This window comes from Oncorhynchus keta, chromosome 15 (assembly GCF_023373465.1).
Source record: "Oncorhynchus keta strain PuntledgeMale-10-30-2019 chromosome 15, Oket_V2, whole genome shotgun sequence".
Taxonomy (NCBI): domain Eukaryota; kingdom Metazoa; phylum Chordata; class Actinopteri; order Salmoniformes; family Salmonidae; genus Oncorhynchus; species Oncorhynchus keta.
In genome coordinates this window covers 15180187-15207828 of record NC_068435.1, presented here as the reverse complement: position 1 = coordinate 15207828, position 27642 = coordinate 15180187, and the positions used below count along the sequence as shown (strand labels likewise).

Below are 27642 nucleotides of genomic sequence, written 5' to 3'. Positions count from 1 at the left end.
CACAAGTACATATTCACAGTGATAGAACAGGGCCGTAGTCTCTTTCTCCTCTCTCTTAACCTCCTCCGTTACTCTTTCCCACCTCTATCTTGTAGATGAGCTGTATGTTGATATGAAGGATGAACCAGAGGAGAGGGAGGAGTGGGCCAAGCCCCTGGCCCAGCTGTGGCAGAGCCGACCTTACAACCCCCAGGCGGAGAGATCGTACAACCAGCGCATGGGCCTGCAGGTCCCCTACTGCTCCATCTGCCTGCTCTTCCACACATACGACCAGGTAGAGTGGAGAGGTCCTTGGTCTTTGCCTTATACTGTAGCTTTTGTTAATGGACCCTCAATCCAGCTGTTAATGAGTTTTATTTTTGAAAAAATAATAATAATTCAAGTTTGAATTATCAATTTTTTTTAATGTACCTTATAAAGACATTTAGGCAACAGAAAAGCAATCCAGCCACCAAGCCAGCTGTGCACAATAGTAGTCGTAGAAATGACAATTAGACCTTTAATAATACACATCCCTCTCCAGTCGCAGTCGAGCAGCAATCCCAGCTACACTGTAAAAGGCCGGCGCGGGGGCAGACAGAGGTCCAAGCCCCTGATCCCGGAGATGTGTTTCAGCACCACCAGTGACAAGACCAACAGCAGCAGCAGCTGCGGCGAGGGCCAACTCTACACCCCTCACCTGGAGGAGGACGGCACCAGCCTGCTGGTCAGCTGTTCCCAGTGCTGCGTCCGCGTCCACGCCAGTCAGTAGCTACAGTCTCATTCACAATCCCCAAGTCTGAAGCCTGTTCCATGTGTTTCAATTCTAATTGACTGTAGTACTCCACATTTCAATGAATATTAGTTCATTCACACCCGTTGTTAGACAGCACTTTTCCATTGATAATCACTAATATGCTCTTGCTGAATTCCATTTAATTCACATCAACAGTCTAACACCAATGTTTAGACTATTTAATTTATTTTAGAATTATTTTCTCAGTCGTCATTGAAATGACTAACAACAAATTGAAACTAGTGTAAAAATAATGGACCTGTGTAACAGAACAAATAAAAGTACCCACCCAAATAATGTTTATTATTACATTTAGTCTCTTGACTCTGTCCCTCTTGCTAACAGTCATAAAAACTAAAGCTAGACAGTCTGGGATCATTGGAAATTCCAAAGCGTTTGATAGAGGACTATTCTTTGCAAATTATGACGGTGAGGAAATGTAATCCATTTTAAGTGCGGTGAAGACTGAATGTGGCCCGTGGGGGAAAATGAGTTTGACACCCCTGTGTTTGTGTTCCATATGTTTAATGTAATCAATGATATGCTCTCAAGGAATACCAGTTCATGTCAGAGTTCAGTAATCAATCCAGAATGTCCATTCTCATTTATTAACAATGATTTACTGCAATGACGTGCACTTTCATCAATTGATTTGCATGGCACATACATTCTAAGTGCCTTTGTCACCTCTGTCAATAGAACATGTCTGCTAATGTTTTCCGTGGCCTTGTTTTCCTTGTGTCCCTCAGGTTGCTATGGAGTGTCTGTTGACCAAGTGTCAGACGATTGGATGTGTGCTCGCTGTGAAGCCAACGCTTTGACTGAGGTCAGTACTGCAATGAAGTACAACTGAAACCATATCACTACACAAGCTTATCAACACTACATGATCTTAGTTCCACACATACACACATACTAGCACCATACTGACCATACTGAGTGGGATAGGATAATGTTGTAACTCAAACTCTTCAGAGATTCTAGAACTAAGAGTATTGAAGGAAGAAGGCTGATAGGATCCAGTGCTTTCAGAATTTATTCACACCACTTGCATTTTTACACGTTTTGTTACAGCCTGAATATAAAATGGATTAAATTGAGTTTTTTTTTTGGTCACTGGCTTCCACACACTTTAAGTTCTCCCTTAATGTTAAAGTGGAATGAAGTTTTTTTTTAGAAATGTTTACAAATTAATTAAAAATCAAAAGCTGAAAAATGTGTTGTGTCTAAGTATATAACCCTTTTGTTATGGCAACCCTAACTAAGCTCAGGAGTAAAAATGTGCTTAGCAATTCACATAAGTTTGTATTAACTCACTGTGTGCAATAGTGTTTAACATGCTTTTTGAATGACTACCTCATCTCTGTAGCCTACACATATGATTATCTGTAAGGTCGAGCAGTGAATTTCCAACATAAATTCAACCACAAAGACCAGGGAGGTTTTCCAATGCCTTGGAAAGAAGGGCACCTATTGGTAGATGTGTAAAAAAATATATATAAAAAGCAGACATTGAATATCCCTTTGAAGTTATTACACTTTGGCTGGTGTATCAATACACCCAGTATCTACGAAGATACAGGCGTCCTTCCTAACGCAGTTGCCGTTTTTTGTATTTTTATTCCAAAACATGCATCCTGTTTGCAACAAGGCACTGAAGTAATACTGGGGGGGAAAATGGCAAAGCAATTGACTTTTTGCTCCGAATACAAAGTGTTCAATTTGGAGCAAATCCAATATAACACTTTACTGAGTACCACTCTCTATTTTTTTCAAGCATACTGGTGGCTGCATCATGTTATGGGTATGCTTGTAATCATTAAGGACTGGGGAGTTTTTCAGGATAAAAAATAAAAGAAATGGAGCTAAGCACAGGCAAAATCCTAGAGGAAAATCTGCTTCAGTCTGCTTTGCACCAGACACTGGGAGATGAACAATAACCTAAAACACAAGGCCAAATCTACACTGGAGTTGCTTACCAAGAACACAGTGATTGTCCTGAGTGGTTGAGTTACTTTTGACTTAAATCTGCTTGAAAACCTGAAACTGCTTGTCTGGTAATGGTCAGCAACCAATTTGACAGAGCTTGAAGAATTTTGTAAAGAATAATGGGCAAATGTTGCACAATCCAGGTGGGGAAAGCTCTTAGAGACTTAGAGACGCAGAAGGACAAACAACTAATCACTGCCAAAGCTGATTCTAACATGTATTGACTCGGGGATGAATGAATACTTATCTAATCAAGATTTTTAAAATGGTTTTATTATTATTATTTTTTACAAATGTAAACATTTTTCTTCCACTTCGACATTAGAGTATTTTGTCAATCATTGACAAAAAATGACAATCGAATCCATTTTATTCCCAGTTTATAACCCAACAAAATGAGGAAAGTTGAAGGGTGTGAATACTTTCTGAAGGCACTGTAGATAATAGCAGAGCCATACGTATACAAATGTGGATGTTAATCCTAGAATTAAGCTTTGAAGGAAGTGGAGGATTCATGTTCAACAAACAATACACTTCTGTAAGATTAGAACCAATATGGTCTGAAAATGAAAAGGGTTAGAATGACTGTAGCTAGCACCTTCTCCAGTTATTTCTCAATGACTCTGTTTTCCCTCTGGGATGACTTCGACAGAAGCCAGAGTTTTTAATTGCAAAATAGAGTAACAAACCGTTACATAATTCCTCTGCTGAGCACCACAAAAGAGGATAAAGTTCAAGTCCTATCCTGTACCGAGTCTCACACGCCAAGTCATGAATCAGATTTTGGATGTGTGATTCTTGATTATTAATGGACTATTTTAGTGAAATTAATTTCACCCCTCCGAATACTGCTACCTGTCAAGCTGTGAAATATGTCTCTTTTTGATGGCCTCGCAACTTGATATAACCAAATTTATCCACTAGATGACAGTGTTGTCTCAGGGAACGGTCATGAACATTCCTGCTTTTAACTCTCTGTGGTACCCAGTGTGTTTGATCAGAATCGCTGATCTTTTTCACTTCAGTAATTATTTGGGATGCAAGGTGATTTGTAGATCAGTGATTATGTGCAGTCCACCTAAGTTAATTATAAACCATGCAAAGTATTGCCGATAATCATTGTACCTGTGTTCCTTGTTGAAATAAAGGTATAATAAATTGCCATAGCTCTTACTTGTGGACATGCACATTCCTGGCTTACCCCCGCCACTAACTGTAAAGTTACTGATTGACCAGAGTTAGCTTAACGTCCTACGTCCACAAGAGTTACCCATTACAAGATTCTGGAAAACCCACTGCCAGGCAGCCCAACAAGGAAGTCTCACTACTCTGGCCAGCTTTCTTTGTGAAGGGCATTGCCACAGACAACGTGGAGAAAAGTTTCACATTAATAAATAGAAGATTCAGGTAATAAATTGAAGTCTGTTAGTATTTGGTATTTTATTAGGATCTCCATTAGCTGTTGCGAAAGCAGCAGCTACTCTTCCTGGGGTCCACAGAAAACATGAAACATGACATAATAATATGTTTTAATGATTACCAATAACATAAAATACTATGTAATTACCATTTTACTATGTCATTTACTGTTTACATACTTAGGTTGGAGTCATTAAAACAACATTTTCAACCACAAACTATAGTTTTGTCAAGTCTGTTAGGACATCTACTTTGTGCTTGACACAAGTACATTTTCCAACAATTGTTTACAGACAGATTATTTCACTTATAATTCGCTGTATCACAATTCTAGTGGGTCAGAAGTTTACATACACTAAGTTGACTGTGCCTTTTTAAAACAGCTTGGAAAATTCCAGAAAAGGATGTCATGGCTTTAGAAGCTTCTGATAGGCTAGTTGACATCATTTGAGTCAATTGGAGGTGTACCTGTGGATGTATTTCAAGGCCTACTTCCAAACTCAGTGCCTCTTTGCTTGACATCATAGGAAAATCAAAATAAATCAGCCAAGATCTCAGAAAATAAATTGTAGACCTCCAAGTCTGGTTCATCCTTGGGAGCAATTTCCAAACGTCTGAAGATACCACGTTCATCTGTACAAACAATAGTACGCAAATATAAACACCATGGGACCACACAGCTGTCATACCGCTCAGGAAGGAGACGCGTTGTCTTCTAGAGATGAACATACTTTGGTGCGAAAAGTGCTCATCAATCCCAGAACAACAGCAAAGGCCCCTGTGAAGATGCTGGAGGAAACTGGTACAAAAGTATCTATATCCACAGTAAAATGAGTCCTATATCGACATAACCCGAATGGCCGCTCAGCAAGGAAGAAGCCACTGCTCCAGAAACTCCATTAAAAAAGCCAGACTACGGTTAGCAACTGCACATGGGGACAAAGATCGTACCTTTTGGAGAAATATCCTCTGGTCTGATTAAACAAAAATAGAACCGTTTGGCCATAATGACCATCGTTATCTTTGGAGGAAAAAGGGGGAAGCTTGCAAGCCGAAGAACACCATCCCAACTGTGAAGCACTGGGGTGGCAGCATCATGTTGTGGGGGTGCTTTGCTGCAGGAGGGACTGGTGCACTTCACAAAACAGATAACATCATGAGGAAGGGAAATTCTGTGGATATATTGAAGCAACATCTCAAAACATCAGTCAGGAAGTTAAAGCTTGGTCGAAAATGGGTCTTCCAATGGACAAGTCAAGGTATTGGAGTGGCCATCACAAAGCCCTGACCTCAATCCCATAGAAAATGTGTGGGTAGAACTGAAAAGGTGTGTGTGAGCAAGGATGCCTACAAACCTGACTCCGTTACACCAGCTCTGTCAGGAGGAATGGGCCAAAATTCACCCAATTTATTGTGGGAAGCTTGTGGAAGGCTACCTGAAACGTTTGACCCAAGTTAAACAATTTAAAGGCAATGCTACCAAATACTAATTGGGTGTATGTAAACTTCGGACCCACTGGGAATGTGATGAAAGAAATAAAAGCTTAAATAAATTATTCTCTCTCTTATTCTGACATTTCACATTCTTAAAATAAAGTGGTGATCCTAACTGACCAAAGACAGGAATTTTTACTAGGATTAAATGTCAGGAATTGTGAAAAACTGAGTTTAAATGTATTTGGTTAAGGTGTCTGTAAACTTTTGACTTGAACTGTACATACCACATAAAGGACTATAACATTAAGTGTATCCAAAATGTGATGTTAAACACTAGGTCAAAGGTAATCTGTGTGCGTCTTTTGCTCCCTCAGGACTGCTGCCTGTGTTCACTGCGAGGGGGAGCTCTACAGAGAGCCAACAACGACAAGTGAGTATAGTACAGCAATTTGAGGAGCTACCAATTTAATGGAGGCCTCAAGCTCTAGGCTAAATACATTTTGTTACACCGATGCTACAACCACTCTAGTCTGGTATTTTATTAGGATCCCCAGTCTGTAGCCAGTGGTCACACTTTACCCTCCCTGCTGAATCTAGGACACTTCTGTCAATGAAAAAAGCAGGGAATGCCTGTAGTCCAAGCTAGCCTTCTCTGTCAAGTCTCTGTAATGGCTTGTGACAGTGAGGAGCCTGTTCTCGTCTACAGTAAGATTCTATTATATATTGAAGGATGATGTCCTCTATAGCATAGCGATATATAATGGAAACCTGTTTTGTCTAGGCTACATGTGATCCTAACATTTTTGTATATTAACAAAATAAATGTTTAATATAGCCCACCCTTAAAAAATATGTTGTTTTTGTCCATGTTAATTATAAATAACATGTTGTAATTTCCTTGAATTGGGAATGAAGGCTCAGTGGAAACTTTCCCCTGATGTGTCACACACCTATAGTCTGTTTATTGTGCCGATCTGTTTGCTGTGACACACAAACAGGTGGGTGCACGTGCTGTGTTCGCTCGTGGTCCTGGAGGCGCGCTTCGTGAGCATCGCCGACCGCAGTCCTGTGGACCTCAGTTACATCCCTCTGGCCAGGTTCCAACTGGTGAGCTACTGTTCCTTAATGGTCACAGTCAGGGCCACAACACTACTTCTGTGCCTAAAATGTGTTCAGATTTGATGGTTAAGATGTCTATTTCAACTGTGTGGTCTGGGCTCCACAGTGCGAGCATTGTACTCGCATTTGTGAATAAAAATAGTCAAGGATGATCACATTTATAGTAAAATAAATGCTGTATTAGCTGGGGGGGGGTTCAAAGTATTTCTGCTGTTTTGTTTCATAGCTGGTAAATTTTATTGCACAAAGTCAAAGAACTATGAATCCTATATAGCCTATTCCACCTCGCGCTGGGGGTATAACAAAAGCGAGAATTTAATGTTGTGTTTCTTGGCTATTTACATTTGTTTTGTTCACAAACTAGGTTGTTTTTCTGTTTGAGTTTCATTTGCGAGGAAAGACTACGCTTCTACTAGTCAGATTCAATCTCACAGGCACTGACATGACAGGACTCACCTTATCACAGTAACATCTGGCCCTTAAAGGGGTGAACAGTTGTATAGTTACATTTTCCATATAAAAATTTGCCTTTGCTGGTGCCATTTGATAATTTTATTTATTTATTTTATTAGGACCCCCAGTAGCTACTGCTAAAGCAACAGCTACTCTTCCTTGGGTCCACATGAAACATTACATAATACAGAACATTAATAGACAAGTACACACCCATTCAAAAGTTTGGGGTAATTTAGAAATGTCCTTGTTTTTGAAAGAAAAACACTTTTTTTTCTCCATTAGAATAACATCAAATAGTTCAGAAATACAGTGTAGACATTGTTCATGTTGTAAATGACCCTTGTAGCTGGAAATTGCAGATACAAAAAAAAGAAGGAATATCTACATAGGCGTACATGATCAGCAACCATCACTCCTGTGTTCCAATGGCACGGTGTGTTAGCTAATCCAAGTTTATCATTTTAAAAGGCTAATTGATCATTAGAAAATCATTTTGCAAATATGTTAGCACAGCTGAAAACTGTTGTGCTGATTTAAAGAAGCAACAAAACTGGCCTTCTTTAGACTAGTTGAGTATCTGGAGCATCAGCGTTTGTGGGTTCGATTACAAGCTCAAAATGGCCTGAAATAAAGAACTTTCTTCTGAAACTCGTCAGTCTATTCTTGTTCAATTAAAAATCAGCAGTTTCCAGCTACAATAGTCATTTACAACATTATCAATGTCTACACTGTATTTCTGATCAATTTGATGTTATTCTAATGGAGAAAAAAAAATGCTTTTCTAAGTGACCCCAAATTTTGAACAGTTGCTCCTAATCATCATCAATGTTAATGGCTATACTGTAGCCATTCATGTTTTCTCATACAGTCTCTACTGCTACCTCTAAGCCGGCCCTGATATCCTGATCACACAGCCACCTGTGTTCTGTAAACACCAGACGGAATCAACAAGGTCCGTGTCCTTGGTCTTTCAGTCTGACATCAATACTGTGTCTAATCATGTGGCATTCCACCGAGGTCGTTGACTCCTGCTCGGTTCCCCTGATGTGAACAAAGCCACACATAGGCTGCTCATGCATGCAATTTCACTATCCTGTAACCTTTATTTAACAAGGCAAGTCAGTTAAGAACAAATTCTTATTTACAATAACGGCCTACCGGGGAACAGTGGGTTGTTCAGAGGCAGAACGACAGATTTTTACCTTGTCGGCTCGGGGATTCGAACCAGCAACCTTTTGGTTACTGGCCCAACGCTGTAACCACTAGGTTACCTGCCATCCCTGAATATGAAACAAACAAACGTGTGTCATATGGAGCTTCACCAAGGGTCCTTCACTCCCATTCAGTTCACGAAATGAACATAATCATTCGTCATATGGGCCTTCAACAGAGTCCGTCACTCCCTGCTCATATGAAATGAGCCAAATAGGCTTATCAAAAGGAGCTTCCTCCAACTAAGGCTTCCCCTCAGCAACCATGAACAGTGCCTCATATGGAGCTTCCTCCAGCTAAGGCTTCCCCTCAGCAACCATGAACAGTGCCTCATATGGAGCTTCCTCCAGCTAAGGCTTCCCCTCAGCAACCATGAACAGTGCCTCATATGGAGCTTCCTCCAGCTAAGGCTTCCCCTCAGCAACCATGAACAGTGCCTCATATGGAGCTTCCTCCAGCTAAGGCTTCCCCTCAGCAACCATGAACAGTGCCTCATATGGAGCTTCTCCAAGGCTTCATGTTGGTGGGTCAGTCTGTTTTCATGGCTGTCACTTCTTACTCTGACTCAGACCACTTCAGTGTGATTGCTTTGTTTGTCCAGTTTGGTCTACAGTGAGGAAGTGGACTGTTTGTATTTATCGGAGTCATATTCTAAACTGGGAACAACAGACAATTTGTCATCTGGGAGCTTGAAACGGTGAGAAAGGAAACGTAATATCCTATATGCCACCCCCCCCCCCCACACACCCACATTTCTTTCCCTTTATCCCACCTTCCATCTGTCCCTCTCCTCCTCCTCTACCCCCCTGTTTCTTTCCCTTTATCCCACCTTCCATCTGTCCCTCTCCTCCTCCTCCTCTACCCCCTGTTTCTTTCCCTTTATCCCACCTTCCATCTGTCCCTCTCCTCCTCCTCCTCTACCCCCTGTTTCTTTCCCTTTATCCCACCTTCCATCTGTCCCTCTCCTCCTCCTCCTCTACCCCCCTGTTTCTTTCCCTTTATCCCACCTTCCATCTGTCCCTCTCCTCCTCCTCCTCCACCCCCCTGTTTCTTTCCCTTTATCCCACCTTCCATCTGTCCCTCTCCTCCTCTACCTCCCCCTGTTTCTTTCCCTTTATCCCACCTTCCATCTGGCCCTCTCCTCCTCCTCCTCTACCCCCCCCGTTTCTTTCCCTTTATCCCACCTTCCATCTGTCCCTCTCCTCCTCCTCTACCCCCCCCTGTTTCTTTCCCTTTATCCCACCTTCCATCTGTCCCTCTCCTCCTCCTCCTCTACCCCCCCCTGTTTCTTTCCCTTTATCCCACCTTCCATCTGTCCCTCTCCTCCTCCTCCCCCCCTCCTGTTTCTTTCCCTTTATCCCACCTTCCATCTGGCCCTCTCCTCCTCCTCCTCTACTTCCTCCCTCCCTATTCTCATCTCCCCCTCTTTCTTGTCACTGCCTCTTCCCTACAACCTTTTCAACTCCCGCTGTACTCCCCCCCCCCTGCAGAAGTGTTTCTACTGTAAGCGGCGGGTGAAGAGGGATGTTGGCTGCTGTGTTCAGTGTTCCCATGGCCGCTGCACCACTGCCTTCCACCCCACCTGCGCCCAGGCGGCTGGCCAGCTCATGCAGCCTGACGACTGGCCCTTCATCGTCCACGTCACCTGCTACAGGCACAAGTCATCCGTCCTACCAGAGGTAGCTTCTACTGGGGTGGGGGTAAACCTTTGGTTCAGGGAAGCATTGCATCACGTTTGTAAATGGTCAGAAGTGTCTTCTGACTATTTTTGTCCCAAAAAGCAACTATTTTCATTGAAATAAATCCTGCTCATAGGTTTACCTAGGCATATTTACTTTCTTGGCTTTTGTTATTGCCGCCACCATCAATTGGTTAATAGATATTATTTGTGTAGCAGACATGACATGTATCTTAGTTGTCAGGTTGGAATCCAGTTTGACGCCAGACTAGGTGAAACAGGTCAAATCATGCTTCCCTAATCAAATGTAGAGCAGCAACAGAAACCAGAGACCATGTGGCCATAGGAACATTGCCTCCCTTCCCCTAGAGTGAGAACTGGCAAGCCCAAGCACGTACAGATAATTTGTCATGCGACATGATGAAAGATCACATTTACTCTTTGTCCTGATTCCTGTTGTGAGCATTGTGTCAGCAAGTCAGAACATGTTGCAGATTCAATCAATGACATACTCTCCCCTGGTGTAGAGTTACTGTTGTGGGTTAGCCTGTCAAGCATTCTTGGCTCGGATTTAGATTTCTTGTCTTTGTATACAGCTATGTAGCCTAGGCCAGTGTTTCCCAACTCCAGTCCTCGAGTACCCCTAACAGCAGACCTTTTTTGGCAGCGTGTGGGCGTCTGACAGCGTGTGGGCGTCTGGCACATGACTTTAAGTCCCTTTTTGTAAAACTCTGCTAAAAGGCATATATTATTATTCAACTTGTCAACTAATCATCAGGCCCTAAATGAGTTGAATCAGGTGAGTGTCTGGGGCTACCACGCAATGTGTGCTGTTGAGGGACTGGAGCTGGAGACACTGGTGTAGGCCATTGGTTGAATCATCTCCAGCACGTGTGCAACTCATTCCACAGAGAGCCGAGTGTCTGCGGGTATTTGGCTCCACCCTGGCACTTGATTAATTACCTGGTTGTCTTGGTCTTAATTGAGAGGGAAAAACCAAAAACCCGCAGATACGTGGCTCTTCGTGGAATGAGTTTGACACCCTATGATCTATGGCCCTTCTGCTCCACACTGTATTCAACTGGATTTTTCTCCTCGGGGCAATTCGAAAGGCAAGTCAGCTTCCAAATGTCAATCCTCCACATAACATAGTATACAGACAACACATTCTGATTCCCAAACAGTATACAGACAACACATTCTGATTCCCAAACAGTATACAGACAACACATTCTGATTCCCAAACAGTATACAGACAACACATTCTGATTCCCAAACAGTATACAGACAACACATTCTGATTCCCAAACAGTATACAGACAACACATTCTGATTCCCAAACAGTATACAGACAACACATTCTGATTCCCAAACAGTATACAGACAACACATTCTGATTACCAAACAGTATACAGACAACACATTCTGATTACCAAACAGTATACAGACAACACATTCTGATTACCAAACAGTATACAGACAACACATTCTGATTACCAAACAGTATACAGACAACACATTCTGATTCCCAAACAGTATACAGACAACACATTCTGATTCCCAAACATTGTACAGACAACACATTCTGATTCCCAAACATTGTACAGACAACACATTCTGATTCCCAAACATTGTACAGACAAATCAAATCAAATCAAATCAAATTTATTTATATAGCCCTTCGTACATCAGCTGATATCTCAAAGTGCTGTACAGAAACCCAGCCTAAAACCCCAAACAGCAAACAATGCAGGTGTAAAAGCACGGTGGCTAGGAAAAACTCCCTAGAAAGGCCAAAACCTAGGAAGAAACCTAGAGAGGAACCGGGCTATGTGGGGTGGCCAGTCCTCTTCTGGCTGTGCCGGGTAGAGATTATAACAGAACATGACCAAGATGTTCAAATGTTCATAAATGACCAGCATGGTCGAATAATAATAAGGCAGAACAGTTGAAACTGGAGCAGCAGCACAGTCAGGTGGACTGGGGACAGCAAGGAGCCTTCATGTCAGGTAGTCCTGGGGCACGGTCCTAGGGCTCAGGTCAGTTGAAACTGGAGCAGGAGCATGGCCAGGTGGACTGGGGACAGCAAGGAGTCCTCATGTCAGGTAGTCCTGGGACATGGTCCTAGGGCTCAGGTCCTCCGAGAGAGAGAAAGAAAGAGAGAAGGAGAGAATTAGAGAACGCACACTTAGATTCACACAGGACACCGAATAGGACAGGAGAAGTACTCCAGATATAACAAACTGACCCTAGCCCCCCGACACATAAACTACTGCAGCATAAATACTGGAGGCTGAGACAGGAGGGGTCAGGAGACACTGTGGCCCCATCCGAGGACACCCGCGGACAGGGCCAAACAGGAAGGATATAACCCCACCCACTTTGCCAAAGCACATCCCCCACACCACTAGAGGGATATCTTCAACCACCAACTTACCATCCTGAGACAAGGCCGAGTATAGCCCACAAAGATCTCCGCCACGGTACAACCCAAGGGGGCAACCCAGACAGGCCGACCACAACAGTGAATCAACCCACCCAGGTGACGCACCCCCAGGGACGGCACGAGAGAGCCCCAGCAAGCCAGTGACTTAGCCCCGTAACAGGGTTAGAGGCAGGGAATCCCAGTGGAAAGAGGGGAACCGGCCAGGCAGAGACAGCAAGGGCGGTTCGTTGCTCCAGAGCCTTTCCGTTCACCTTCCCACTCCTGGGCCAGACTACACTCAATCATATGACCCACTGAAGAGATGAGTCTTCAGTAAAGACTTAAAGGTTGAGACAGAGTTTGCGTCTCTGACATGGGTAGGCAGACCGTTCCATAAAAATGGAGCTCTATAGGAGAAAGCCCTGCCTCCAGCTGTTTGCTTAGAAATTCTAGGGACAATTAGGAGGCCTGCGTCTTGTGACCGTAGCGTACGTGTAGGTATGTACGGCAGGACCAAATCAGAGAGGTAGGTAGGAGCAAGCCCATGTAATGCTTTGTAGGTTAGCAGTAAAACCTTGAAATCAGCCCTTGCTTTGACAGGAAGCCAGTGTAGAGAGGCTAGCACTGGAGTAATATGATCAAATTTTTTGGTTCTAGTCAGGATTCTAGCAGCCATACACACAACACAATGTGTGTATGAGTACTATATAAAAAGCTGTATCTGTAAACGGTTGCATGTTCCAGACACATTGTTTCTTTTATACTAATACTCCTGTAATTGTCAACGGTTGGAACAGAGGGAAGATCAACGCTTCAGCTCTACAGGTTGTCTCTGATGTAGTCAGTCAGTGCCGCAGGCTGCACAATACGTCCTCTAACGTGCTGCAGGCTCTCTCTGGCTTTTGTCGAAGCTCAGTGCTTTAATTAGCTAGTTGGGGAGGGGAAGTTATGTTATAGTTGAACCGAAGACATGTGGAGACAGAACTAATGTTCAGCGAAATGCAAATGAATCTTCTCTGGTGTATGCATTGTCTAGATTTAAATACCTCTGCTGAATGAACTTTAAAATAAAGTGTTAGATGTCTCACGTGACCAGAACAATTCGCCACTACTGAAATAGCTTTTATGAATCCTCTTAGTTTGCATTTATTTCCTCTTACCAAATGTAATACATCAATTGGAAGTATATGCTGTGTGTTATCTTTATGGTCATCTGTTAATGGTGCTTTATTGAGTGGTATAATAATTGTAGACTAACTCTTTAATCTCCCAGCGTAATAAGGCAGCCAAGCAAGATTTTATTTCTAAAGTGAGTTAACCGAGGGCTCATGCATTGTCTGGTTCTTAATACTTTAGCTGAGTTCAAAAGCACACAGTGGGGATAGAAAGGCACCAACCCTTTTAAAATGGTTCACCTTTTGTTGCCTTACAGCCTGAAATAAAAACGCATCAAATCAGACTTTTTTTTCAGCTTTATTAACACACAGTAACCCACAATATCCAAGGGATTTGCTGACGGGTGTAAAATCGAGCACACAGCCATGCAATCTCCATAGACAAACATTGAGAGTTGAATGGCCTTACTGAAGAGTTGAGTGACTTTCAACGTGGCACCGTCATAGGATGCCACCTTTGCAACAAGTCAGTTCATCAAATGTCTGCCCTGCTAGAGCTGCCCCGTTCCACTATAAGTGCTGTTATTGTGAAGTGGAAATGTCTAGGAGCAACGACATCTAAGCTGCGAAGTGGTAGGCAACACAAACTCACAGAGCGGGACCGCCGAGTGCTGAAGCGTGAACAAATCATCTGTCCTTGGTTGCAACACTCACTACCGAGCTCCAACCTGCCTCTGGAAGCAATGTCGGCACAAGAACTGTTCGTCGGGAGCTTCATGAAATAGGTTTCCATGGTCGAGCAGCTGCACTAAGATCTCCATGCGCAATGCCAAGCGTCGGCTGGAGTGGTGTAAAGCTCGCTGGCATTGGACTCTGGAGCAGGGGAAACGAGTTCTCTGGAGTGATGAATCAAGCTTCTCCATCTGGCAGTTCAACAGATGAATCTGGGTTTTGCGGATGCCAGAAGAACGCTACCTGTAAATGATGGTCTGTGGCTGTGTTTCATGGTTCGGGTTAGGCTCCTTACTTCCAGTGAAGGGAAATCTTAATGCTACAGCATAGTGACATTCTAGATGATTCTGTGCTTTCAACTTTGTGGCAACAGTTTGGGGAAGGCTGTTTCCTGTTTCAGCATGACACTATCTCCCGTGCACAAAGTGACTTCAATACAGAAATATTTTGTCAAGATTGGTGTAGAAGAACTTGAATGACCTGAGCCCTGACCTCAACCCCTTCAGACACCTTTGGGATGAATTGGAATGCGGTCTGCGAGCCAGGGCTAATTGCCCAACATCAGTGCCCAACCTCACTAACGCTCTTGTGGCTGAATGGAAACAAGTCCCTGCAGCAATGTTCCAACATCTAGTGCAAAGCCTTCCCAGAAGAGTGGAGGCTGTTATAGCGACAAAGGGGGGGGGGGGACCAAATCCATATTAATACCCATGATTTTGGAGTGAGATGTTCGACGAGCAAGTGTCCACATACTAAATATTATATTTTATTTATCTAAATGTATGGCTCTTAAAATAAGAAATTATTAGATAACAAAGGAGTAGCTTTTACAGGTCCACATTCCTTCATTTGTTTCCAATTACCAAATGTCATTTGTTTAACGGTGTCTGGTCTTTATGGTCATCTGTTCATGGTGCTATATGGAGTGTTTGATCTTTGACCTCATGTCCTCCTAGCGTAATAAGGCGGCCATGCAAGAGCTTGAGGTCGGCCAGCAGGTTATCTGTAAGCATAAAAATGGGCGCTACTACCAGTGTGAGGTGCTGGAGCTGCTGACCACCGCCACCTTCTACGAGGTCGTCTTCGACGACGGCTCCTACAGTGACAACCTCCTTCCCGAGGACATCGAGGTGAGGAGACTATACCTTTGTCGTTGGATGCATGCGACTGCCACAAGTTCTGAAGCTCTATCTTGGGGGGTTGAGAAACATCAGAAGACACATCTATGTTGTTTGCTGTAACAAATAGACAATGCAGTTGTATTGACATTTAAATATATTCTAAACAAACGAATCACTGTGGCAACAAATGAAACTAAGTTTTGTCGGAAACATTTCCTTTCTAAATGTTGTATTACAATGAGGAGCCCTAATGCAGCAGTGTCAATAGATCTGTCTGCTTTTATCAGTGCAAGGCCGTGGTATTCAGTGGTATGGCAAACACAGTGGTAGTATTGGTCATAGAAATTGACCAATCCTAAAAAGTGGAAACAAATCAATCCAGTCGTGCTGTGGGCTATATTGACTTGATTTAATGGGCCTGGCGTATTTAACTGTGGCTCACTGAACTAATACGATGGCTCTTGTCTACGGTTTGGTTTCAGAACCGGGACTGTGTCAAGCTGGGCCCTCCAGCAGTGGGCGACGTGGTGCAGGTGCGCTGGACGGACAATCTGCTGTACGGGGCCAAGTTTGTCGCATCGCACTCCATCCTTATGTACCAGGTACCACATTCACTTGTTTTTTTAACCTTTATTTTAACTAGGCAAGTCAGTTAAGCACAAAGTCTTATTTACAATGTCGAAATAAAGAACAATAGCTCCCAGTAGCAACCAAACAGCAGGCCAAGAAAACTCACTGAACTAAGAATTTGTTTGAGAATTTGTTTGGAGCATCACATATTGCCTTAACCCAGCACACCCAATTGGAGAGAAACCATACCAATGCTCACTTTAAGCGGATCCATTGATAGATCATCATTATACACACTAAAAGTAAACAGACATTTTGTAATTTAGCAGAAGAGCTTATCCAGAGCGACATAAGAGGAATTAGGGTTAAGGGACTTCTTCAAGGGCACATTTTTCTCACCGAGTTGGCTCAGATTCCAACAAGCGACCTTTCGGTTACTGGCCCAGCACTCTTAGCCACTAGGCTACATACCTTAACACCTACAGATGTCGCCACAATAAACTTAAAGCTACAATATGTAACTTTTTGGGTGACCTGACCAAATTTACATAGAAATGTGACTTATAGATATTTTATTCCCATAGAAAGCAAGTAAAGAAGCACTAGATCATCTGTTCTATGTGTAGCTATTGCTTCCCATTATGGAAGTTTCGTTTCTGTCTTTCACTTTTGGTTTTGTACACCTGCTTCAAATGACTGAAAGTTTTAAAAAATTTAAAAAATGTAAAAGTGGTTATGGAAAATATAGTTCAGTGGTTTAGATTCTCTACACACTGACTGCTTGTTTTGTCACAAACTGAAATGGGGCAAACTATTAGAATTTTAAGAACCAGGAAATGTCGCTGTGATTTCTGCATAGTGCACCTTTTGATTACTTCAAATCAAATGTATTTATATAGCCCTTCGTACATCAGCTGATATCTCAAAGTGCTGTACAGAAACCCAGGCTAAAACCCCAAACAGCAAGCAATGCAGGTGTAGAAGCACGGTGGCTAGGAAAAACTCCCTAGAAAGGCCAAAACCTAGGAAGAAACCTAGAGAGGAATCAGGCTATGTGGGGTGGCCTGTCCTCTTCTGGCTGTGCCTGGTGGAGATTATAACAGAACATGGCCAAGATGTTCATAAATGACCAGCATGGTCAAATAATAATAATCACAGGCAGAACAGTTGAACTGGAGCAGCAGCACAGCCAGGTGGGCTGGGGAGAGCAAGGAGTCATCATGTCAGGTAGTCCTGAGGCATGGTCCTAGGGCTCAGGTCCTCCGAGAGAGAAAGAGAGAATTAGAGAGAGAATACTTAAATTCACACAGGACACCGGATAGGACAGGAGAAGTACTCCAGATATAACAAACTGACCCTAGCCCCCCGACACAAACTACTGCAGCATAAATACTGGAGGCTGAGACAGGAGGGGTCAGGAGACACTGTGGCCCCATCCGATGACACCCTCGGACAGGGCCAAAAAGGAAGGATATAACCCAACCCACTTCGCCAAAGCACAGCCCCCACACCACTAGAGGGATATCTTCAACCACTAACTTACCATTGTGAGACAAGGCCGGGTATAGCCCACAAAGATCTCCGCCACGGCACAACTCAAGGGGGGGCGCCAACCCAGACAGGAAGATCACATCAGTGACTCAACCCACTCAAGTGACGCACCCCTCCTAGGGACGGTATGAAAGAGCCCTAGGAAGCCAGTGACTCATTACTTACTACAGTAATTTATTTTCTGAGGTCTTGGCTGATTTCTTTTGATTTTCCCATAATGTCAAGCAAAGAGGCACTGAGTTTGAAGGTAGGCCTTGAAATACATCCACAGTTACACCTCCAATTGACTCAAATGATGTCAACTAGCCTATCAGAAGCTTCTAAAGCCATGACATCATTTTCTGGAATTTTCCAAGCTGTTTAAAGGCACAGTCAACTCAGTGTATGTAAACTTCTGACCCACTCGAATTGTGATGAGTTGGAAAAATTACTAGTGTCAAAACTATAGTTTGTTAACAAGACTTTTGTAGAGTGGTTGATAAACGAGTTAATGACTCCAACCTAAGTGTATGTATTCACCCCCTTTGCTATGAAGCCCCCAAATAAGATCAAGTGCAACCAGTTACCTTCAGAATTCAAATAATTAGTTAGATTGCACACAGGTGGACTTTAAGTGTCACATGATCTCAGAATACAGTGCCTTGCGAAAGTATTCAGCCCCCTTGAACTTTGCGACCTTTTGCCACATTTCAGGCTTCAAACATAAAGATATAAAACTGTATTTTTTTGTGAAGAATCAACAACAAGTGGGACACAATCATGAAGTGGAACGACATTTATTGGATATTTAAAACTTTTTTAACAAATCAAAAACTGAAAAATTGGGCGTGCAAAATTATTCGGCCCCTTTACTTTCAGTGCAGCAAACTCTCTCCAGAAGTTCAGTGAGGATCTCTGAATGATCCAATGTTGACCTAAATGACTAATGATGATAAATACAATCCACCTGTGTGTAATCAAGTCTCCGTATAAATGCACCTGCACTGTGATAGTCTCAGAGGTCCGTTAAAAGCGCAGAGAGCAAGGAACACACCAGGCAGGTCCGAGATACTGTTGTGAAGAAGTTTAAAGCCGGATTTGGATACAAAAAGATTTTCCCAAGCTTTAAACATCCCAAGGAGCACTGTGCAAACGATAATATTGAAATGGAAGGAGTATCAGACCACAGTAAATCTACCAAGACCTGACCGTCCCCCTAAACTTTCAGCTCATACAAGGAGAAGACTGATCAGAGATGCAGCCAAGAGGCCCATGATCACTCTGGATGAACTGTAGAGATCTACAGCTGAGGTGGGACACTATGTCCATAGGACAACATCAGTCGTATATTGCACAAATCTGGCCTTTATGGAAGAGTGGCAAGAAGAAATCCATTTCTTAAAGATATCCATAAAAAGTGTAGTTTAAAGTTTGCCACAAGCCACCTGGGAGACACACCAAACATGTGGAAGAAGGTGCTCTGATCAGATGAAACCAAAATTGAACTTTTTGGCAACAATGCAAAACGTTATGTTTGGCGTAAAAGCAACACAGCTCATCACCCTGAACACACCATCCCCACTGTCAAACATGGTGGTGGCAGCATCATGGTTTGGGCCTGCTTTTCTTCAGCAGGGACAGGGAAGATGGTTAAAATTGATGGGAAGATGGATGGAGCCAAATACAGGACCATTCTGGAAGAAAACCTGATGGAGTCTGCAAAAGACCTGAGACTGGGACGGAGATTTGTCTTCCAACAAGACAATGATCCAAAACATAAAGCAAAATCTACAATGGAATGGTTCAAAAATAAACATATCCAGGTGTTAGAATTGTCAAGTCAAAGTCCAGACTTGAATCCAATCGAGAATCTGTGGAAAGAACTGAAAACTGCTGTTCACAAATGCTCTCCAGCCAACCTCACTGAGCTCGAGCTGTTTTGCAAGGAGGAATGGGAAAAAATTTCAGTCTCTCGATGTGCAAAACTGATAGAGACATACCCCAAGCGACTTACAGCTGTAATCGCAGCAAAAGGTGGAGCTACAAAGTATTAACTTAAGGGGGCTGAATAATTTTGCACGCCCAATTTTTCAGTTTTTGATTTGTTAAAAAAGTTTGAAATATCCAATAAATGTCCTTCCACTTCATGATTGTGTCCCACTTGTTGTTGATTCTTCACAAAAAAATACAGTTTTATATCTTTATGTTTGAAGCCTGAAATGTGGCAAAAGGTCGCAAAGTTCAAGGGGGCCGAATACTTTCGCAAGGCACTGTATATACACACCTGTTCTGAAAGGCCCCAGAGTCTGCAACACCACTAAGGAAGGGGCGCCACCTAGCAAGCGGCACCTTGAAGACCAAGGAGATAACCAAACAGAGCTGGGCTTTACAGAACAGAGGCTTGAAAAAAGACATTGCTTAAAGAAATAAATAAGCAAACACATTTGGTGTTCGCCAAAAGGCATGTGGGAGACTCCCCAAACATATGGAAGAAGGTACTCTGGTTAGATGAGACTAAAATGTAGCTTTTTGGCCATCAAGGAAAACGCTGTGTCTGGCGCAAACCCAACACCTCTCATCACCCAGAGAACACCATCCCCATAGTGAAGCATGGTGGCAGCATCATGCTGTGCATGTGTTTTTCATCGGCAGGGACTGAGGAAACTGGTCAAAATTGAAGGAATGATGGATGGCCCTAAATACAGGGAACTTCTTGAGGTAAACCTGTTTGTCTTCCAGAGTTATGAGACTGGGACGGAGGTTCACCTTCCAGCAGAACAATGACCCTAAACATACTACTAAAGCAACACTCGAGTGGTTTAAGGGGAAACATTTAAATGTCTTGGCATGGCCTAGTCAAAGCCCAGACCTCAATCCAATTGAGAATCTGTGGTATGACTTAAAGATTGCTGTACACCAGCGTAACCCATCCAACTTGAGGAGATGGCGAAATTTTGCCTTGAAGAATGGGCATCCCAGTGGCTAGATGTGCCAAGCTTATAGAGACATACCAAGAGACTTGTAATTGCTGCAGCTGTAATTGCTGCAAAAGGTGACTTTACAAAGTATTGACTTTTGGGGGGGGGTGAATAGTTATGTACGCTCAAGTTCTGTTTTTGTCTTGCAAAATATTTTTTATTGTATCTTTTAAAGTGGTAGGCATGATGTGTAAATCAAATGATACAACCTGGAATTAAAATATATATTTTTTGTAAGGCAACAAAACAGGAAACATGCCAAGGGGGTTGAAAACTTTCACAAGCCACTGTAGTTAACATATTTTACCCTTCTTACTGCTGCATACACTTTGTTCCTTGTGACCAGGACAAATTCCAGGCCCTAATTTGGGTGCTGTTAAATGGATAGTAAACCAGTGTTTTTGATATATGGTGACTGAAGTACCTTCTTAAGTAACGTTGGATGGAAGCTTGTTTTTGCGTGACTTGTCATTGTTTTTTTGTGCTGACTCAGATGGAGTTTGAGGACGGGTCGTCGTTGTCTGCCAAGAGGGAAGATGTCTACAGTCTAGATGAGGAGCTGCCCAAACGAGTCAAGTCCCGAATGGTGAGACGCATCTCTCCCAATGTTCCTTAATCCAAACTGATTTATATCAGATTAGGTGATATGAAATCACGCATTTTTATGACATTTTTTATGAATATTGGATTCGGTCCATGTTTGTAATGCCAATCTATGTAAATGTATTTCTTCATAATTCATAACAAACTCAGCAACAAAAAAAAAGAAATGTCCGCTCACTGTCAACTGTGTTTATTTTCAGCAAATTTAGCATGTGTAAATATTTGTATGAATCTAACAAGATTCAACAACTGAGACAAACTGAACAAGTTCCACAGACATGTGACTAACAGAAATTGAATAATGTGTCCCTGAACAAAGGGAGGGGGGTAAAAATCAAAAGTAACAGTCAGTATCTGGTGTGGATACCAGCTGCATTAAGTACCGCAGTGCATCTCCTCCTCATGGACTGCACCAGATTTGCCAGTTCTTGCTGTGAGATATTACCCCACTCTTCCACCAAGGCACCTGCAAGTTCACGGACATTTCGTGGGGGGGGGGATGGCCCTCGCCCTCACCCTCCGATCCAACAGGTCCCAGACGTGCTCAATAGGATTGAGATCCGGGCTCTTCGCTGGCCATGGCAGAACACTGATATTCCTGTCTTGCAGGAAATCCCACACAGAATGAGCAGTATGGCTGGTGGCATTGTCATGCTGGAGGGTCATGTCAGGATGAGCCTGCAGGAAGGGTACCACATGAGGGAGGAGGATGTCTTTCCTGTTAACGCACAGCGTTGAGATTGCCTGCAATGACAACAAGCTCAGTTCGATGATGCTGTGACACACCGCCCCAGACCATGACGGACCCACCACCTCCAAATCGATCCCGCTCCAGAGTACAGGCCTCGGTGTAATGCTCATTCCTTCGACGATAATCCGACCTTCACCCCCAGTGAGACAAAACCGCGACTCGTCAGTGAAGAGCACTTTTTGCCAGTCCTGTCTGGTCCTGTGACGGTGGATTTGTTCCCATAGGCGACGCTGTAGCCGGTGATGTCTGGTGAGGACCTGCCTTTACAACAGGCCTGCTCAGACTATCAGCCTATTGCAGACAGTCTGAACACTGATGGAGAGATTGTGCGTTCCTGGTGTAACTCGGGCAGTTGTTGTTGCCATCCTGTACCTGTCCCGCAGGTGTGATGTTCGGATGTACCGATCCTGTGCAGGTGTTGTTACACGTGGTCTGCCACTGTGAGGACGATCAGCTGTCCGTCATGTCTCCCTGTAGCGCTGTCTTGGGCGTCTCACAGTACGGACATTGCAATTTATTGCCCTGGCCAATTCTTTGAAAGACAGGGTCCTGAAAAGGGGAAGTACATTTTTTTTGCTGATTTTACTATGTTAATGGCACTTTACTCCTAGATAACTGGATGCTAATTTATTCATGGCCTGTCTCTCCCTCGCTTTCTCTTTCAGTCCAAGGCGTCAGATATGCGCTTCGATGGGATTTTCACAGAGGAGGAGGTTAAGCAGGGCTCCAAGAGACAGCGAGTCATCAACTCCCGTTACAGAGAGGACTACATCGAGCCTCTCCTATACAGAGTTATGATGGAGTAACCCTCCTCTACTTTATGAACTCTCCACACACCCAGAGAGGGGGGCATCTTTGGGGCACCCACAGCCTGGCCAAGTGGCTCCAACCCTGGGTACTATTCGGAACAAACTCCCTCTCTGGGTGTGTAAGGCTTCCATGCCCCTGGGGCATTTTTTTTAAACCACGGCTGGGATTTTAGGGGAGTTTCGGTTCTTTATGAAACTCCCCTATTTCTGTGAATAGTTTCTTCCTTCACTGTCCGTTAATGACGATAGGAACATGCTGGGCATTTCAGTATAATCATACTCTCATCTGACAACTTGCTTGAGTCGGCATTCTAGTCTCTAGCTTTACCCATTGACATTTTTACATAAAACACGAAAGATGGTATTTCACAGTGCCAGCCATTATTCAATATGATTTTCAATAACATGCTGTTAACCGTGATTACAAAAAATCTGAAGTGCTTTATGTGCTTTGCAATGCATTTTATGGACTTCATATTATCTCCAATAGGAATGTGCAGGTTTGATTGTGTCTGTGACAATAGGAATATCTCAGTTAGCAGGCCAAGCCTTAAGGCCAGTGTTTTCTTGTTGGGTTCAGTTTTACAACTTTAAAGCTTTGGATTTATTGCATTTATATTTGTCAGTTGTGCAAGTTTGAGAACAACTTTTACCACAGCTCACTGCGCTTACAATCTCCAAAAATCCCCAAGATGTATTTATATTTATGTGGATAGGTGTTTGGGTGCACATTTGTTCTCGTTTCTTGAATTGTTAATTGTTTTACATTTTATTGCCATCCCATGTTGAATTGGTAGTATGTATATGCCAAGGTTAGTCAAGTTACTCATTCTGCTAAAAAGCACTTATTAACCCCCCCTGTTAAGTCCAACTACATTATTACTATCTGAAAGTTCCAAAACGTTGTGTCCTGCTGATGTGCACCTGGTCAATTACAGCCTAGGTGTAGACTAGTTGGTGTGTGGTCTTATCACAACCAAGGATGCCAGAATGGGTTTTTTTGGACAGGGGAAAATATATTTTCTAATCATTTGAAGAATGTTTCTCCTTCTCATGCTTTGTCGACGTTCCTTGTTGACATGAATCGTTGGTATTTGGGTAGTGTTGTGTATATGTAGCTCATTTAAAGTATCTCAGGAGGACTCACACACCCTTACCACCTCACTCAAGTTTTGTTGCCATGGCTACTGTCTGAAGCATTTGGAGTCATGTGCATTACATTTGTAAACATCAACTGTTGCAGTAAAGACCTGACTGGGGAAAAAAAGCTTTGTCTCTCATTTGCTGTCTGTCCCCTGATCTCAAACATCCTGTCAGACATACTTCACTTGAATAAGGTCCGATAGTTTTTTTTTCCTTGAGCGGATGTTCAGGGGGCTGGAACATATTTACAAGTAACTTATAGACCACAAGAAGCCCAGATATAATATCTACCTACAACAATTTTTTATTTTACCAGCTTGGGGGTTTGAACTTGCAACCTTCCGGTTACTAGTCCAACGCTCTAACCACTAGGCTACCCTGCCGCCTAAATCAATCATATCAAACCTTGCTTACATGTTGTATACAATCAGGTCACTACTATGCATGGGAATACTTTCGAACATGTCCAAAATTAAATTGGAGCTGATTTGCTGTTGTTTTTAGTTGTCATCCACCAATAAAACGTGATCAAAAAAACATTTGCTCAGAAATTTGGGTGCCAAATAAACTCACCCGTGGACCAAATTCGACCCACAAGCTACCAGTTGGAAGACCCTGTAATAGATTGATACACTGTATACAAAACATTAAGAACATCTTCCTAATATTGAGTTGCACCCCCCCCTCTATTTAAACAGCAATTAAACTAGCCGCTATAATCCATGGTTGAGTTCTTTAAACAGGCATTACAAACTAGCTACGGCTAGCCCAAGATCTATGGAAGTGATGGAGCATGCTTAATTTTTTATGGACATACGGTTCCAACAAAAATGGAGCTGATTTAAGGTGATTTGGACTGTTCATCTTTTTTAAAACATGCTCACAAGCCATCACTTCCATATTTCTTTGCTTGCGGTAGCTGAAGTTTGCAATGGCTATTTTTAAAGAACTGAACCATGGATTACGGTTTATCCTGGTCCATAGACTATTTTCAGGGTAAGGAACCATCTGTCAAATTGTGAACTTCTCCTTTTAAAAGGGCAATTATGTTTACTTAATCTCCAGCACCTGTGACATCACAGGGTATGAGTAAAAGTGCTTTTTTAAAAACCTGCAGCAAGTTTATTTTTCTTGCTACCCATCACCACAAATCTTTGTTTGAAAATCAGTTTTTCAAACGTTTTAACTTGAGATGATGTAGTGTTCTGCCTGACGACATTGACATGTGCCGTTTTCACACACTGGTATTGTGCTGGAGATTATGAAAATGAGGTTGAAAAGCGGTGGAGTTGCCCATTTTAAGTTCATAACATGAACGTTGTGCAAGAATAATGAAAAAATTGATTGATGAACATCAATTTCACAGTGCCAGACATGTCTGTAGTTCCTGGTCAGGCAAAGACAAACAAATGGCATCAGAAACTAAAGTCCTCTAGTCTGGTTCTCTTTACCATCTTCGCACAAATACTGTACCTGGTTGGATAGTAGGCTGTTACGTACGCCTCTTGGAGGAGGGAACGTAACACCCTTCTACATCGCAACTCCCCGTGGAGTGAAAAAGTATGTGATCGTAGCTACGGGAAAGGTAGACTAAGGCAAAGAAAAATACAGTTTACAGGGAATGTATTCTTCCTTAACACTGTGAAGTTGGGAAAAGGGGCTGGATGGAACCAAAGCAAAGAAAGTCAAAGTTAGTCCCCTCTCCTACCTTACCTGCCTTCCCACTACTTACCTAACCTTTATCACCACCAGATGCACTAACCAAAATACAGGTGGTGGTCCTCCCAGGTCTTACCTAGTGTGCATAGACAGCTTAAATACTACGGGTTATGTATGCCCGCAGGCCTCTTGCCTCAACACTCCCACGGTGTGTTCCGCTTCCCCCGGGAACAAATGAACAGAACAATTTCAATAACCAAAAACACTAAGTCCTATTGGCAAACATACCTCGGAAGGAGCGGCTACAAAATATTATCCACAAAACCTTTCATGTCCGCCACAACAATCAACACAGGACATAAAAAGAAGCCCTCTTCCTCAGGGCAGGAACACTGGCTTTTATCAAGCCGGAGAAGGAGTTGGTAATGAAGAGACAGCTGTATCCTCTGACAAGAGGGAGGGATCAGAACTCCAATCTGCGATGGGGCCGACCAATCAGCTGCTTAGAATCCAGGAAGCCATTTCCTGAAATATACACACATACAAACACACAACAATACAGAAACTGGGGAACGTAAAACACAGGCTACAGCCTATATTCAATCATTGGGATTCAATGACATGGAACGTTCCTATTGTAACATACAGGGCATTCGGAAAGTATTAAGACCCTTTTTCCACATTTTGTTACATTTCAGCCTTATTCTAAAACGGGTTAAATCGTTTTTCCCTTCATCAATCTACACACAATACCCCATAGTGACAAAGCAAAACCAGGTTTTTAGAAAAGTCTGCAAATGTATTAAAAATAAAAAACTGATATCAAATTTACTTAAGTATCCAGACCCCTTTACTCAGTAGTTTGTTGAAGGACCTTTGGCAGCGATTAGAGCCTTGTCTTCTTGGGAAGTTTCTCTCATTCTTCTCTGCAGATCCTCTCAAGCCCTGTCCGGTTGGATGGGGAGCGTTGTTGCACAGACAGTTTTAATTCTCTCCAGAGATGTATGTTTTTTTAAATGTATTATTTCTTACATTGTGAGCCCAGAATCTTAAGTATTATTACATACAGCCAGGAAGAGCTATTGGATATCAGAGTGACGTCAACTTACCAGCACTACGACCAGGAATACGACTTTCCCGAAGCGGACCCTTTGTCCGCACGACCGACCCAGGGCATTTGAACTGATTCCAGAGGCCGACCCGCAACAATGCCGCTGGAGGAGAGGAAGCCGGAGCAGCCTTCTAGTGAGACTTGAGGCACGCACACCACCCATTTCTTTTACAAGCATTTCGCTACACTCACAATAACATCTGCTAACCATATGTATGTGACCAATAACATTTGATTTGAGATGTTCGATCAGGTTCAAGTACGTGCTCTGGCTGGGCCACTCAAGGACATTCAGAGACTTGTCCCGAAGTCACTCCTGCGTTGTCTTGGCTGTGTGCTTAGGGTCGTTGTCCTGTTGAAAGGTGAACATTCGCCCCAGTCGGAGGTCCTGAGCGCTCTGGAGCAGGTTTTCATCAAGGATCTCTCTGTACTTTGCTATGTTCATCTTTCTCTCGATCCTGACTAGTCTCCCAGTCCCTGCCGCTGAAAAACATCCCCACAGCATGATGCTGCCACCACCATGCTTCACCGTAGAGAAGGTGCCAGGTTCCCTCCAGACGTGACGCTTGGCATTCAGGCCAAAGAGTTCAATCTCGGTTTCATTAGACCAGAGAATCTTATTTCTTATGGTCAGTCCTTTTAGGTGCCTTTTGGCAAACTCCAAATGGGCTGTCATGTGCCTTTTACTGAGGAGTGGCTTCCGTCTTGCCACACTACCATAAAGGCCTGATTGGTGGAGTGCTGCAGAGATGGTTGTCCTTCTAGAAGGTTCTCCCATCTCCACAGAGGAACTCTGGAGCTCTGTCAGAGTGACCATCGGGTTCTTGGTCACCCCCCCAACCAAGGCCCTTCTCTCTCGATTGCTCAGTTTGGCCGGGCGGCCAGCTCTAGGAAGACTCTTGGTGGTTCTAAACTTCTTCCATTTGATAATGATGGAGGCCACTGTGTTCTTGGACCTTCAATGCGGCAGAATTCTTTTGGTCCCCGTCCCAAGAGCTGTGCCTTGACAC

General features: G+C 43.2%; 1 protein-coding gene across 4 annotated transcripts in view; it reads left to right on the top strand.

Annotated features, from left to right (window-relative positions):
• Positions 1-24069, top strand: part of LOC118400378 (lysine-specific demethylase 4A-like) — a 32229-nt gene extending 8160 nt beyond the window's left edge. For 2 of the 4 annotated variants that reach the window (XM_035797183.2, XM_035797185.2), the window contains exons 13-22: positions 96-274; positions 524-743; positions 1525-1601; positions 5995-6050; positions 6619-6727; positions 9898-10086; positions 15314-15487; positions 15961-16080; positions 21050-21142; positions 22576-24069. In XM_035797183.2, the coding sequence (XP_035653076.1) occupies positions 96-274; positions 524-743; positions 1525-1601; positions 5995-6050; positions 6619-6727; positions 9898-10086; positions 15314-15487; positions 15961-16080; positions 21050-21142; positions 22576-22716 (1358 nt within the window). In that variant the 3' untranslated portion in view covers positions 22717-24069. The other 2 variants (XM_052463471.1, XM_052463472.1) reach the window with 2 other exon arrangements.
• The last annotated feature ends 3573 nt before the right edge of the window (positions 24070-27642 follow it).